Here is a 17,298-nt window from a genome sequence, read left to right as displayed (position 1 = left end):
GACCAACCTCCATCTCACGCAATGCTTGAGGATCAAATTTTTGGCCTCCTCCACCTCCAGCAATCCCGAGTGCCTGGGACAGGACTTTGAGCAGAGCTTGACGGTGAGCAGCTTTGGTTGGGTCTCTCAATGCCTTCTGAATCAGACCCCCCTCCAAACTACGCCAGCCTCCAAGTAACTGCTTCTGAGCATGAATGAGGAGAGAGACTGTTTTATAATTGCAAGGTTATAAGCAATTGCATGCCCTAATTGGAAAGCCCTTCACAGCAAATGACTAACTACTACTACCTATAAATATAGCAGGGGCGTTTTGTCCCTGTTTTGAGTAGGCAATATCTATGCAAAACAATTTGGCACTAGAAAATGATCAACAACAGTCTAAACGTACCTTTTTTTTTTATTTAAAATGCTTCAACTTGACGAGACTAGTGTGACATTAATGTGCAAACATCATTTCAATTGGCCCAGCAGCATGAAATGTAACCAGAACTTAAGAATTTATCACCTGATAGTATAAGTTGGCTCATCTGTATCTCACCAGTGATTTAAGACATTCTCAGGGCTTAAAGTTTTCCGGCACCGTGCCGGATCTCTGGCGTGTGGCGTTTAGCTGCGTAAAATAAAACCCCCCCCCCCACAAAAAAAAAAAAAAAAACCTTTGTAGGGAAGGGACTTTGCCTCCTCATTTCAGTAGTCTGCTTCATGGCGCTGATGCATAGTGAGATCACACCTAACTGTCTACTGAATCCAAATCAAAGTATCACAGTATCAGTTTCAAAACTAATTTTTATGGCTGTCAAAATGAATATAGTATAATGCATATTACCATATTTAAAATTTTCCATCGATTAAGCATCCTAACAATCTGATATCATTTCAGTCTGATATCTTAACCTCACAACCTCTCTACAAAAGCCCTAACCCAAAGACATGCCAACAAATCAGCAAACACAGCAAATGTTGAAGAAAAAAAAGGTGCTGCCTGCTTCCCTGACTCTTTTTTGCCGTTTACAGTCTCTAGGGCTGGGCCACAGACAGGTGATTTCTCAGGACTCTGTGATATCTGTCAAGTAGTAGGTACATTATGTGTGTAGTATTCAAAAAAAAGTTGCTTACAGCAGCTCAACAAGTCTGAAATATGAATGAGAAAGGCACTGCAGCAGCATTGGCACTGCATTAAGTCTGTAAAGTGTAGGACAATTATTATATTATTTAATTATTGCAGACTTGCATTACTGTAAGTTTGCAAGACTGCATTTTAATGGAGTCTAAGAAATATAGAGTCAGTATGTTATTTTTAAACCAAATGTATTTTTATATTTATTCAATTAGAAGTTACTGTTATACAAAAATGCTTTGAGACATATAATAAAAATAAAATAGAGAATTGCATTTTTGCAAAGATAAAAAAGTGTGGAAGAAAAATGCATTGCTCCATAAATGCACCTTTATACAATGTGTTTTATTTAGAATATGCAATCCGCTATGAGTGTCAACCACACAAAAACGGCAAAATCTAATAATTACATATACTACAATTCAAAAGTTTGGGGTCGGTCATATAGAAGTAGTTTTAATATATTTTCTATGTCAACATACTTAATGTAAATTATTCCAGTGATGCTAAAGCTGAATTTTCAGCATCATTACTCCAGTCTTCAGTGTCACATGATCCTTCAGAAATCATTCTAATATGCTGATTTGCTGCTCAAGAAAAATATATTTGATTATTATCAATGTTGAAAAACAGTTGTTTTCTATTTTCACTACTCTTTGATGAACAGAAAGAAAATCATTTATTTGAAATGTATTTTTTTGTAACAATGTAAAAGTTTCAATGTCGATCTAATTCATAATTTCTAAATAAAAGTATTTATTTCTTTTAAAGAAAAAAATTACCGACCCTAAACTTGTGAACAGCAGTGTACATACACATACAGATGGAAATGTGTGTTTCCGTCATTCTGTACCTCAAGCTGTACAAGCTTCTCTCCAGGACTGTGGGGTTCATGCTGCCCTTCATCTTTTTCTCCTACCTTTGATCCCACTTTAGGATACGTCCCAAAGATGAGATTATACACCTGAACAGAGTACACACACACACGCACACACACACACACACACACATGCACAAGCACAGATTTAGAAACTCCTATTTCACACATACTTTAAATAGCCAGAGTAGAGAAGAAATGAAACTCCCTAAGGAAAATGAAGATTTCATTCGGAAACTCACAAGAGCATATCTCAACACTTTTACATCGACTACAGCACGTTAACCCGACACATTAAAGCGCGTTACGCTGGAGCTCCTCTGCCCTAAAGCATTAGATTCTATCGCACGTCCTCTCTCTCTGTTGTCATGGAGCAGAATCGTTAATGGTGCTGTAAACCCGAGCTGAGACTCCAAAGAGGATGAAAGAGGAAGAAGGCTCAGAGGAGCATGACGCTGAGTCATGATTTGGACTTCAAAAGCACTGCTGTCTGACCTGGGTTGGAGGAAAAAGGAAGTTGAGGAGAGAAGACAGACCTCTTTCAGGTTGATGGGGGAGGAGAGCAGCAGGCTGGCGGTGTCATTTGGCAGGGAAAGGTTTGTGATCAGGAACTGCTGGAACATCGACTGGTTCCTGAGGACACTTCCCACAGTAAAACCTGAAGCGGAGACATGCACAAAGTTTTCATTAAAGAAAATGTTATTTGCTGCAGTTGATGTATATGTACACTACCGTTTAAACATTTGAGGTCAGTAATTATTATTGAAAGAAATTCATACTTGTATTCAGCAAGGATACAATAAATAATTACAAGTGACAGTAAACACTTTTACAAAAAATGTCTATTGTTTGTCAGTGTGGTCCAGACTGGCCAATACTGTTTTGAGAAATGAAATTATAGATAAGGAGGGGGGGGGGACAACAATTTAATAAAACGTTTACACTGGCCATGTATGAACTACTACCATTGTTCTGTTAAGTTTACAAGGGAATTTCAAAGTTTCTCAGAAATCTGAATTTTAGCATCTTCTGCTGATGCAACAAAATTGTGCAAACCGAGTGATACATTTGTAAATGTAGGTGGAAATGTTCTATGAAGAAAGAGTCCTGACCGACAATAGTTGATCAAGAGTGTTTGTCTAAGACCTAGGTTCACTGACCTTCATGTATATATAAATATATATATATTTATATTAGTGCTGTCAAACGATTAATCAGTTTTAAAAATGAATAAATACTGTTTCAGTCTTTCTACTTTAAAACTTCATGTTTAATTCTATGTGTTACTCGCTGTTTCTTTGTAATTTATTGTGAAATTACTAGAAATTTCTGAATTCTACACCATTTTCTGCACCATTTTTTCCAGTGTAGTATTGGGCTCTTCTGGCTGGTGGATGAGAATGGCCATGCTCTTTACCAGCAAAATTGATGTACACTACCGTTTAAACATTTGAGGTCAGTAATTATTATTGAAAGAAATTCATACTTGTATTCAGCAAGGATACAATAAATAATTACAAGTGACAGTAAACACTTTTACAAAAAATGTCTATTGTTTGTCAGTGTGGTCCAGACTGGCCAATACTGTTTTGAGAAATGAAATTATAGATAAGGGGGGGGGGGGGACAACAATTTAAAATATTTTACCTCACAAACCTATATTTATATCTCACACCAAAATTAAACATTTTTAGTTAGTCCGAAAAAGGAATCACAGCATCATCATATCAAGATTTAGATGGCGTAATACTGTTTCACCAGGTCCTTGTAGTGTTACTTATAAAATATTATAGTATATTAATATTTTGTATTATAGCTTTTATGTTGTTACAAAAATGTCTATTTCAAACAAATTGCTGTTGAACTCTTCTGAACTGGCTATTCATTTAAAAATCCTGAAAAAAAATTATTACAGCTTCAACTAAAATATTGAGCAATAAGAAATATTTATTGAGCAACCAATCAGCATATAAGAATAATTTTTGAAGGATAATTGAACATTCTGAAGGACATTAAAGACTGGAGTAATGGCTGCAGAAAATTTGGTCTTGCCATCACAGGAATAAATTACATTAAAATAGATTAAAATTAGAAATACATTAAAATAGAAAACAGTTATTTTAACTGTAATAATATTTCAAAATATTGGTTTTTACTGTATTTTTAATGAATATAAAGACTTCTTTCAAAAACTTAAAAAAACATTATCAACCTCAAATTTTTGAATGGTAATGTAGATGCTCAATACAATTTAAGCAAGTACAGTATAAAGCAATTAATGTGATATTTAAAAAAAAACTTCACATCAGCTTCATCTGCAGTCTTCCTCTTTCGCATGCATGCATTATGAATAAAAGTGCATGGAGAACAAAGTCCAGTATGACTGTGACTTTAGTATCTGTTTACTTTGCTATGGTACCTGTAAGAAATCAGTTCAATAACACTCAAAACGCCAGATGTCTGCCGCTTTGGGTATGTTTGTCTAAAATGTTCTGCTGTATGGTTGTTTTCAGTGTGGTCTATGATTCCCTTCAATACATGGTTAATAAAATCATCATACAGTTGGAAATATACAAGGTAACTTTTTAATGCCAAAAGTATACATATAGTGTCAACAGAATATATGCCATCCACAGTTGAGCCACATAAAAGCGTGCATTTGAAACTGCATCTGAAATCTAACTGTGTTTGAAATGTAATAACAATGTGATTTAAATACTAAATCCAGCAGAAACTGTATCGCTATTTTATTAAAATAGTCATTTGCTTCTAATTTCTCATTTGCATGTACGGTTATGGTCATGGTTGGTATATGTATGCATGCATGTGTTTTCTGACCATGGCTGGTGTTGTAGTGGCTCTCTAGAGGGACTTGTGCTGAGCTCAGACTTTCAAGGTGCTGCTGCAGAGACTCCAGCTCCTCTCCCAGACTGGGTCTGTCTGACGTAAACAAGTGGTTCTGCTCCACGACTTCACTGATCCTTTCTAACAACTGAGTCACACTGAGAAACAGGAGAAAAAGAAAGGTCAAAGAAATGAAATAAAAAGAAAAGAAGAACAAGAAGAGCAGAATAAAAAGAAGAGAAAGGGCAAATTGTATAAGCGGAGTAACCAACTGAAGAAAAAAAAAGCCAGTGGTCCAGACTGGCCGATACTGTTTAGAGAATTTAGATTATAGATAAGATAGGGGGGAAAAAACAAACCTATGTTTATATCTCACACCAAAATTAATACATTTTTAGTTATATTTTTCAAATTAAATTCTAGCGCAAAACACCAAAGTCCAGAAAAAGAATCACAACATCATCATATCAAGATTTAGATGTTGGCATAATACTGTACCACCAGGTCCTTGCAGAGTTATTTTCGGATTACTTATATAATATTATAGTATATTAATATTTTGAATGAGCTTTTTTATATTTTAAGTTTTCCTTTTAATTTTAGTTTATATTTTAGTCATTTCGTAATGTTTTTGTCATTTTTTATATATTTCTATTTAGCGTGAATTTATTATTTCAGTTTTAGTTAAATTAATTGTATAAACTTATTTTATTTCAGTTAGTTTCTAAGGCAACCTTTCCAATTTTTTTCTGTTTGGGTTTTTTTAATTTAATTTTTTAACTAAAAATATATATATATTTATATTAGTGCTGTCAAACGATTAATCAGTTTTAAAAATGAATAAATACTGTTTCAGTCTTTCTACTTTAAAACTTCATGTTTAATTCTATGTGTTACTCGCTGTTTCTTTGTAATTTATTGTGAAATTACTAGAAATTTCTGAATTCTACACCATTTTCTGCACCATTTTTTCCAGTGTAGTATTGGGCTCTTCTGGCTGGTGGATGAGAATGGCCATGCTCTTTACCAGCAAAATTGAAAAACAACTGTAGTAAAACTGATCAAGGAGGCAGTCTTGCTACTTAAGCTAGCGCACTCCTAAACCCAAGAAATGCTGCTGACCAGTCATGCTGAGGTCATAGTTATGTAGTTCTATCATTACAATCCATCAAACGATCAAATCACATCTAAACACAAAGACAAGATCCATTACACAATCAAACAGCTCGTAAGATCACTATTACAGGTGGTGATGGTGACTGCTATTCACACCATATAATGAGAACTGAATCCATTAGAGCCCATCTTAGTCATCGAGAGAGGAAAAATCAGAAACAGAGCGTAGGTGGACTCACGTGGAGTTTTTATATTGCAGGAAGCCAAACTCATCCCTCTGACCATCCGGACACAAAGACTGCATGATGGGAATGATGCCCGCCGAGGTGAGAGGGGCCGCGCTGTAGAAGGCTGGACAGAACCGGGGGAAAACAGACCACCAGGGTGGAGGGACGGAGAGGATGGAGGTGACAGAAAAGTGAAATCCAGTATTGCAATGAGGTTTAAATGGTTTTGACGAAGGTGCAGGTGTGTTCAGGTGTAGAGGAGAGGAACATAAATCAGAGCGGTGTACGGATGGAGATAAATATTTATGGCCGGGAATGTGAGTGAGTGAGTGAGTGAATGAATGAGCGGGATCATAGGATGCGGGATAATAGAACAAACAAAGGCAATGATATTTTCCAAGGTCCACAGATCAAAGATTTGGGGAGAGATTAAAAGACAGGGAGAGAAAAAGAAGCAGCTGTCACATATCAGAGAGCAAACACAGAGTCATAGAGGGTTTCAGATGTCAGATCGCTTCGATACACTCCAAGTGGCCTTCAAATTATTCACTTCATCACGCACGCAGAGGTTGACTGGACAAGCTGTCACTGAAGCAGAGAGAAACTAGCATCGCTGTGTAGCACGGCTCTTCTACACCCACATGCTGCCAGTCACGTCTTCTAGAACACAGGAGTGGACAGACGTGTTTAGATGACTCACTTCCCCACTGCAACCTGCTCCTCTACACACTTGATATGGAGTCAAATCTCGGGGATGGGTAAATGATCGTATTTGTCTCTCAAAGACCACAAACATTATAGGAGTGACAACCATGGATCAGGAGTTGCTGCCTTCAAGTCCTCCTGGGAAATTCCAAGTTCAGAAATCGTAATTTTTGTCATGATGTGAGGGATTCTGGAGAGAATAAAATGTAGGCTGGCAATTTTATAACAAAGGAAGGGAGGTTTTTAGCACTAAATAAAATAGCAAAGGGCAAAAAGGTGCACATTTAGTGTGTACTTTTTGCATTCTCGTGCTTTATGTAGTTTGGTCATGTAATCATGTCACCTAAATTATAGTGTTAAATTATAAGTAAGCTTAATTTTTTATACTAATTTATTTAGTACACTAGGATATATATATATATATATTGCCATATAATCTCACATATAATACTAAATTCTTATTTTTATATAAAAAATGTAAATTACAAATTTGTGCAGTATAATATCATATCCCTAGTAAAAAAGTAATATATTTAATACATTTATTTCATACTAAGTATAGTTCAAATCTATTACTGACTTATTGCTCAAGACTTACTGATATAAAAATTATAATTAAACTTTATTTGGAGTACTACTTGTGCACAATGCAAATTTCTTAATATTAAGCCTAAAATCTGTTTTAATGTCACTATTGAGGATTGTATGATTTTTGAACAATATTGGTCTTTAAATGCAAGATATTTAAAGTGTACCTGAAGTATACTTGCAATAGTTCTACTTTAGCACAATCAAATATACTTCAGTATATCTTTAGTTGGACTTCAGCACCACTTCTGCACAATTAAAGTGCATTAAGTACAAAATTCCAATTTAGCAGACTTTAAGTATACCAGTTTAGTATACCAACAGTACAATTACAGGGCGTTTTAATTAAGTACATACATATGTAAATGTATTTGTAGTATACTTAGCATGAATTAAATGCATTTCAAATACATTTTAGTATATTTATTTTTTACAAGTGTACTTTCACAACTTCACTTTAATTATGACCAATACCAACCTGCTTACGTTACGATTCTTTAATTGACAAATCATCGACAGCCGATAGTTAGTCTAATGATCACACAGGCTGTGACTTTTGTGACCTTTCAGATGGCACTTCTCTCATACAACAATCCCTTTCTACGAATTTGCCCTACATTGATATGCTAATGACTAAATTAGGCCTATAACTGCTGAGATTATTTAATGAAGCCTTAATTAATGAATGGCTCTGTGAGAAGTGATACTCCATTAGAGTATCACTCAATTCAAATTCAGTGCCTCCCTTCACTTTGGCAGCCCTGACTGAAATGTAAACACGAGGCAGCTGGCACTGCTGGGGGGATCTAGAAGGTTACTTAATGGTAAGTGCTGACTCTTTTGCCTTCCCTAAGTGTTTTGTCACTGCGGCGTGTGGTCTGTGGAGTTGGCATCCTCATCCAACATTGCCCTCATTAGCTAAACACCGCTCGCCATCGGCACCTGATGACTCTGCGAAAAACGTCCCTCGATTGACGTTAACACTGAGGCGTGTTATATTTCTGCTGTTCCAGTGACAGGTTGTCTGCTCACAAGAGGTAGCTGTGTTTATTGCCTCGGTTTCCTAACTCTTATATCTGACATCTGCACCCGCTCCGCAAACACAGCTGAGGATTAAAAGAGCAAAGATCAGTCAGGGGAAATAACCTGATGGCTCAGTAAGTGGATGAATTCAGTATGTGTGTGTGTTTATGTGTGTGTGAGTGTCAGACAATTAGAATCAGCTCATTGGTTGAAGAAAGCACAGATGTGTCATTATCAAGACAAGGTGTTTGAATAACGTGCCGCCGTAAGAAAGATCCTTCGTTCACAGTGGGTTGTGGATTATGTTAGTGTTCACAGAGACATATGGGAGCCCAACACCTAAACCTCTTACACCAGGCGTGACGCAATAAAATGGCAAGCGATAAAAGCTATGCTAATCCGAGTTTCTGAAATCAGCTGTAATAACGACTAGTTTCCATTTCTGCAGCATTGTGACTAGCCCAATATTTGAAAACACCCTAGGTGGAGTGAGGTTTTGGATTACATCATCATGGTATTGTGGAATATTATTACAATTTAACGTGCTTTGTTGTTACAATGCTTTATATTTCATTATATTTTAAAACGTTATTTATTCCTGTAATGGCAAAGCTGAATTTTCAGCAGCCATTACTCCAGTCTTCAGTGTCACGTGATCCTTCAAAAATATAAATCTTTCGTAACATTATAAATGTCTTTACTGTCAGTCTTGATCAGTCCTTGCTGAATAAAAATATTAATTTATTAAAAAAGTCTTAATGACCCCAAACTTTTCAACAGTAATGTAAAAAAATTATTTTAATATAAAAGGGGCTTGTCTGACTTTGATGCGTACTGTATATTGCCATTATTATGTAATGCAAAAAAACATTATTACTGGTCTTTAATGATAATAACAAGTTACTTGTAATGGAGGATTTATGCCAATACTGTCTAAAACTCCAATGTAGGGCATTTCCAAACTTTTCGTGGCCACAGTAGGCCTATATTTAAAGTCAAATATGGATGGGTCTTCAGTGTGGATGTGCAAATTTCATATCGCTGGAATCTTGATGCATCACACCTGGTTATGTCACAATGTTATTATTATTTATTTATTTTGAATACATCATGTGCATGTGTATATGTTGACATATGGGCAGGCTCCAGTCTGCACATACTGCTGGAGTCATTCGTGTCCTTTTACCATTAGATTGATGCATGAGACAGTTGATATGACAAATACAAAATAGCAGCACAATAAACACGTTAAGAGTCACACACACGATTAGAGGACACACAGCGAAATGATCCCACATACTCAAAAGAGTTAAGAATTCAGCCACACACACACAAAAAACAAACATTTTGACTTACACACTGGTCCAGCATGCAGTTAACATGCACGGTGAGGAAAAAATTAAGAATGAAAGACAGAGGTAGAGAGAGAGATACAAAAGTATTGAGGACAGATGACAGAAAGAAACAAAAATAAAACAAAACATGGTGTGATTTCAGCATTGAAAATAACAGACATTGTGATGACATACAAATGAGGGTGTTCTGTGAAAGAAAAAATACTACATGGCTAAAGCTCTGTCTAACAGCCAAAAATCTTTGCAATCAATGACAGATTGGCAAAGTTGTATGAAGCAACCACATAGAAAAATGGACAAATTATCATATTATTATAATGAACCACAAACAACACTTTTTGAACAATAGTTCATCCAAAAAATGAAAATTCTGTCATCATTTAACCGCCTTCATATCATTCCAAATCTGTATGAATTTCTTTTCTTCAGTGGAACACAAAAAGTGATAAACGCTTATAAAACGCTGATAAAAAGCTTAACATTCATTGTTGGCAAACCGGCGATTTGAATGTACACAAAAGAGTGAAATATTTAAGATCTAGAATAAGATTTAAGGACTGTTAGTCAACACAAATATATCTCACGGCTTCAGAATAATTGGATATAATCTCAATATATCAATATATACGGGGGCAGTCGTGGCCTAATGGATAGAGAGCCGGACTTGTAACCCGAAGGTCCGGCAGGAATTGTAGGTGGGGGGAGTGAACAACCAGTGCTTTCTCCACCTTCAATACCACCTGCTAAATGTCTAAATGTACCACGACTGAGGTGAGACCCTTGAGCAAGGCATCGAACCCCCAACTGCTCCCTGGGCGCTGCAGCATTGGCTGCCCACTGCTCCGGGTGTGTGTGCACGGTGTGTGTGTGTGTTCACTGCTGTGTGTGTGCACTTGGATGGGTTAAATGCAAAGCACAAATTCCGAGTATAGGACGCCATACTTGGCCACACGTCACTTCACTTCATATATATACAGTATATATATCATTGTATAGAACAATCAGGACATTCTGCAGTGTAATTCTTTTGGTGTTCTGCAGAAGAAAGAAACCCACACAGGTTTAAAACGACCTGAGAGTGTGTAAATGATGATAGAATCATTCATTTTTGAGTGAACTGATAAAGGATAAAGGGCCTAGTCTAACTAATTCAGACACACTTAGACTATTGTATTGCATATGTGAACTTCATAAAAACTCCAGGTGACAACAGAAGTGATCTGACCACTGGAGAGCAAGAGTGAGCTGGGTTGGGGTAAGAATCACCATACACTTCCTTCATCTCCTACTCCTAATCTTCTCTCTCTGTGCTGTCACTTAACTTACCTTCTTTCACAGGAATGGCAGGCTTCTTCTGCCGCAAGCCCAGGAGTATGAAGAAGAGCACCAGTGGGATGAATATCTCAAATGCAAGAACCCACTGCAGAGATAAGCATACAGAGAAAACATGAAAGCCACACTAGCCACTGTGGCTGCTGGTTATATACATATAGCATAGTTGATTCACTACAGTTGGTGCGAACCTCTTTGAACATCTGAAATGTCACATTGTACATCATTAAAGATCTTACTTAAAATAAATGCTGTTTGTTTCAACTTTCCATCACAAAAAGTATTAAGCAGCACAACTGTTTTCAACAGTGATAATGATAATAAAAAATGTTTCTTATGCAAAAATCAGCATATTAAAAAGATATCTGAAGGATTATGTGACACTGAAGACTGAAATAATTTATTTTTGATACAGCATTGGTGATTCGTGAGCATAAGAGATGTATAAATATTGGTAGTAAATATAAAAATACATTACATTCTTTCATAATGGGGCCAGTGAAAATGTTGGCTGGCTCAAGTGGATAAGCAGGCAAAAAAATCCCATTGTTGAGGCCTGCCAACCGATTGAGTCCAGTGTCAGAGATTGATCCGGTAAATACAGACTGGCCAATTGAAGAGTTTGCTTAACATGCAATATTTGCTAGTGGGTTGGCCAACACACCTGCTAGTGCTTCCAAACAGCCCGTTCCAACAATTATTAAAAGATGAAATGAAATATATCACATACACGTACACACACACTCCACAGCAGGTGTTTGGAAAGAGATGTCAAATGCTTTCAGGCACATTGTTTAAAGTGTGCAAAATACAGCAGAAAAGCTGCATCTTCCAACATTTACCTCTGCATTATTTCCACTACTTCCTTATTTGCACTCTCTCTCTCTCTGCAGGAGGCTCTTTTTGGACAAATCTGAGCTGAAGTTACTGAGAAATAAGCTGTTGGTTGAAGTGTAGACTATGATTAGGAACTCACAGGGTTATAGCCAAGGATGCTATTTATAGCTGAACTGAGATCAGCCTCTTATTCTTCCTCCCTCTACGAATGCGTGCGGCTGCCATCTGTGCTTGACCGAGAGAGGCTGATCTCAAATCAGCATCTAAGGGCATCCTGTCCTGACCACAATGTGTCTTTCACTGCAGCACAGCATCACGCTGACCCCACATCCCGTCTCTGTTGACAAGTGACAAGAGAAGGTGCAGAGGTTTTTCTCTCGCCGTTACACATTCTCCCCATCGCTGCAATTTCTGAAGGTCACAACAAACAAGAAGCTCCTTTTACATGCATCTCTCACAATACACAAAGCCGCATCTGACACGACACACAAAGCTTCGCTTACGAGACTCTCGGCGCTGAGCACGGGGGGTGTAAACACCAGCCAAAGAGTGCTTGTTTCTTTTTACAAAGTCCTGTGGCTTATTTAAGCTTTAAAGGGGCAAAGAAAAACATTGCTTCACTCACAACTCAGTTTTAAACTGTAATTTGTATGTTGGAGGCTGTTCATCTATTATTTGTGGAGCTATTGTGTCTGCCTATGAGCACTGCTCTTATACTCAAGTGAAGTCAAGTCTATTTGCATAGCGCTTTTTTTTTTACAGTGCACATTGTTTCAAAGCAGCTCTACAGATTGGATTACTTTATTGTGATATATCTTTACCGTGACCCATCTCATGGTACAAGATTTTAGTCATACATCACCCACTGTTCTGCTAGAAAGTTATTACATAATTTAAATGTGGAAGACAGACAGGGCATGCAAACAATCAATCGCTGAGTTATGACAATATTTTGGCACAGGTTACTATTGTAGTCGTTGGATAGCGTCATATCGTAGGGGGAGTAGATCATCTGGCAGGGTGAAGCTGGATCTAGAAGGCCTTGATACCAAAATTTTATGACCTTTATGACTGTGATGGATTATAATGGTGGAGAAACCATAAGTTTTTTGCTTTGGTAATAATCTTATTTGTCTAATGTAAATATGCAACAACAGTTAAGGCTGGAATACACCACACTACACAGATTTTTGCACCGATTTAGAGTCCGGAGGAGTTGACGCACCAAAAGTCAAAGCCAGTCTGCAGATTTGAGTTGACAGATTTAATAGAAAATCACGTAGTGTATGATTGTCACAGACTCTGATTTTTTTAGCTTCAGACTATTGCCGCTTTTCTATTGTCGGAATGAACAGTGGCATATCCAACGGTTTGATATTCATTCAGTCTGAGGATATGAAACATGCTTGATATTTTGAGCCAATTTTAGAACACATATTGTAATAGCAACATGTAGTTTCTGCATGAAACAATGAAATATTTTTGTGCTGTTGGATTGCATTTCAACTGGAATTAAAGCAATTAAATTTTAGGACTATATTGTATAAAGAAAAACCTGAACCTATCAAATTTGTCTAACGTAAATTATGCATGTTTAAGTAATTTTACCTTACCAATAGAACTACTGTATAACACCAATATCACCCTAGTGAAATATAAATATGCTAAAATGTATTTGAAATACATTTATTTCATTCCAAGTATACTATAAATACATTTACATATTTATGGACTTAATAAAAAATACCCTGCAATTGCACTTTTTGTATACTAAACTAGTATACTTAAAGTCTGCCAAGTTGGAACAACTTATTTTGTACTTAATGCACTTTAATTATCGCACTGAAGAAATACTGAAGTATATTTGATTGTGCTAAAGTGGAACTATTGCAAGTATACTTCAGGCACACTTTAAATTTCTCACATTTAAAGACCAATATTATTCAAAAATCATACAATTCTCATCAATAGTGACATTAAAATACATTTTAGGCTTAATATTAAGAAATGTGCATTGTGCACAAGTAGTACTCCAAATACAGTAAAGTTGAATTATAATTTTTATATTAGTAAGTCTAGAGTGATATGTCAGTAAATATGTTAATAGATTTGAACTACACTTAGTATGAAATAAATGCATTTTAAATATATCACTTTTTTACTAGGGCACCATCACAGGTTGGTAATATGTTTAATGTTTTTATCAATGTTCACCAAGGCTGCATTAATTTAATAAAAAATACACAAACGGTAATAGTGTGAAATATTATTAATTTAAAATAACTGTTTTCTATTTTAACACATTTTACAATGTAATTTACTCATGTGACAAACCTGAATTTTCAGCAGCCATTACTCCAGTCTTCAGTGTCATACGAAAACAGTGAAAACAGTTGTGCTACTTCATATTTTTGTGGAAATTTTTTTTTCAGGATTCTTTGATAAATAGAAAATTCAAACGAACAGCATTTATTTTTTTCTTATACTGTAATATATACACACACACACACACACACACACACACACTTCAGTGCAATAACATTTCCCAACCAAACCCAGACACCATTATGCACTACAATATTCTAGTTAGTGTCTTTCAGCTGTCCACTCTTTATACTTTATCTGCTAAAACACTTTCCATTCACCAAATGACTGAATTACATCTTTGTGCCACTGTCCACCGAGCACAGCATCCATCACCAACCAACAGGCAAATAATGCGAGCTAAAACACTTATCCTCAAATAACAATGCATGCTGAGAGATATGAGGTTTTCTGTCAAGTAAATTTGAGATAATGGAATTGCTTTTACTGTGCGAGAACTAGAGAACGGCTCATATAAACCTCCATATACACCTCTCCCCAGACAGCTCATATGAACGGAGCCTGCATAATCAGATAAAACTCACATGCACAAAACATCATTTAGCATTCATAATTACATTCTAACCAACGAATGCAAACAGGCCCCACAGTCGCCTGGGATCGAGACACCGAGCGCTGTTTGTGTTTGTGTGAGCTGTGTTTTTGAAATGGGTATGTTTTGTAATTATTATACTGTGTTTGGATCAGAAAGTCTGTATGTTTCAGCGATTTTTCCACTGGTACGAGCGCATTTATTGCTTAAAATGGCAGCAACAGCACCGATGTCCAATAAAATTAGTTACATTTATTATTGGAATAATTACTGATGCAGTACGTAATGCAGTAGTCAATTGCTTTAGCAACACTTTTTATGGTTCATCCCATCAGAATTTAGATTCCATCCTTGTTTTTATATCTGTACCTGCTTGTAAGTGCAAGACTCGGATGTTAGGACTATGTAAAGCTGCTTGGCGAGACAAATACGCCTGTTAAAAGCCCAATACAAATAAATCTAAGAAAAAAGTCTTGACCAGGGGCGCATCAGGTACTCACAAGCGAGACTATGGGTGCTCCAGAGAGGGAACAAAATGCCAAAAATCCAATTTTTTGTTTTTGACAAATAAGTCTAAACTGAAATGAGTAAGGTGTATTAATGGCAAGTGTGTTGAATATGCTTCATCTAAAAGGTGTAATGCAGTTACTCGTTCCTCGACTCAAGCCTCGCACTCCAGGCAGCCGGGGCTTGAAGAATGGATTTGTGGTCATTCACACTGGATTGATTACCCATCTTCCCCACTGTTAATACCCAGAAGCTCCAGGCTATAGACATATTTCTCCAGAGACTCACCGGGACATTGCTGCATTTCCATCCCATCAGGTTATACAAAAACAATTCCACCCAGGCAACAACAAAGGACAAGGGACCTCGATAGAACATACAATGCTTCGTTTTCATATGAACAACTCAAATAGATGATATACGGATATAATAGTTCAGGCGCTGAGAGCAGATCATTAAAGTTTATCTGAAAATGAAACCCATTTCACCAACAAAGAAAGCTGAATAAATATCGGTGGATTTGTTCAAACCTCAATACAACAGCACATTCAAAAGTGATTAACAAGTGAACATTAAGAACTAAAAGCTCTAAAGTTGAAATGGTTCTAACTTCTTGCTCACCTAACTTATATTTTTAATTACTAACAATGAGCTTTGTGCATTTCACAATGCAGCTCCTTTGCAAAACTATCTCTGAAATTAGACACACCCAACCTTTGCACCAATGAATTTACATGATTTTCCCATTTGTTTGTGATTACTGGATAAGGATTTTAAAAAACACTTTATACATTTTATGTGTGGGATTGAGATTATGCTTAATATACAAAAAGATTATGCTTAATATACAAATGTCTCCAATAAATCTCTCCTAAAATGTCCTGAAGTTTGAAGGCTGTTATATATATATATATATATATATATATATGTGTGTGTGTGTGTGTGTGTGTGTGTATTCACTAGGGATGCATGACCATATCAGTTATTGGCTGATGTTAGAGATTTTTTTATTTATTTTGTAATGATATTGAATAGATATTGGGTATTTTTTGTGCATGCTAATTTCCACTATTTTTACATTCAGATTACCTTCACATAACATAATCTATAAAAACTATTTAATAACACTGGTAAATGTAATCATTGCCAAATCCATTTTTCATACTGTACACAATGTTGTGATGCGTAATTTGCTTTGTAGCATGACTGGTTTTAGTTTTTGGTGATTTATTTTTAATTAATTTGTCAAAAAAGTAAACTATATTATCGCTCAGCGCTATATTAAAATTAGAATATATCCGACTTCTCCTGCATACAGTATTCGCATGTAAAGTAATATAGGAAATCTCGGCTACCTGATTTTTTTATTTCATTGCAAAATGTAACTATATCACCCAGCTCTTTATATAAAGTTGGATATATAAATATGTTTTACTTTATCCACAATACATTCAGTATACTTGTTACGGGGCTGACAAGACGTGAGACGTGCGGATCCATATGCAAGCTTTATTAACATCAGAGGAGGTCAGAAACACAGGCAGGGTCGAACGGTGGCAAACAGGTATAGCGGTGCATCCCTCACACTGGCTACCAGACTGGGATACCGAAGGGCTGACCTTGATAATCTGGATGTAACAGACAGGACGTGACATGACTCTGGATGATCAGCTGTGATGCGACGTGATTCTGGATGATCAGCTGTGATGTGACGTGACTCTGGATGAATAGCGGAGACGTGACGTGACTCTGGACGAACAGCTGAGACGTGACGAGGCTTTGGATGAACGGCTGAGATGTGACGAGGCTCTGGCAGATCAGTTGTGACTTGACTTGACTCCTGACGATCAACT

General features: G+C 36.5%; 1 protein-coding gene across 1 annotated transcript in view; it reads right to left on the bottom strand.

Moving 5' to 3' along the window:
• LOC107744431 (ATP-binding cassette sub-family A member 2-like) overlaps nt 1-17,298 on the bottom strand; it is a 62,590-nt gene that overhangs the window by 20,305 nt on the left and 24,987 nt on the right. Inside the window, exons 2-7 of the mRNA XM_016558079.1 lie at nt 11,179-11,272; nt 6,194-6,305; nt 4,833-4,996; nt 2,531-2,652; nt 1,971-2,081; nt 8-184 (exon numbers count right to left, since the gene is read on the bottom strand). Coding sequence (XP_016413565.1) covers nt 8-184; nt 1,971-2,081; nt 2,531-2,652; nt 4,833-4,996; nt 6,194-6,305; nt 11,179-11,272 — 780 coding nt within the window. The remainder of the gene's footprint in view (nt 1-7; nt 185-1,970; nt 2,082-2,530; nt 2,653-4,832; nt 4,997-6,193; nt 6,306-11,178; nt 11,273-17,298) is intronic.

This window comes from Sinocyclocheilus rhinocerous, unplaced genomic scaffold (assembly GCF_001515625.1).
Source record: "Sinocyclocheilus rhinocerous isolate Xijiao unplaced genomic scaffold, SAMN03320098_v1.1 scaffold196, whole genome shotgun sequence".
Classification (NCBI taxonomy): Eukaryota; Metazoa; Chordata; class Actinopteri; order Cypriniformes; family Cyprinidae; genus Sinocyclocheilus; species Sinocyclocheilus rhinocerous.
This window is presented reverse-complemented; position numbering and strand designations above follow the sequence as displayed.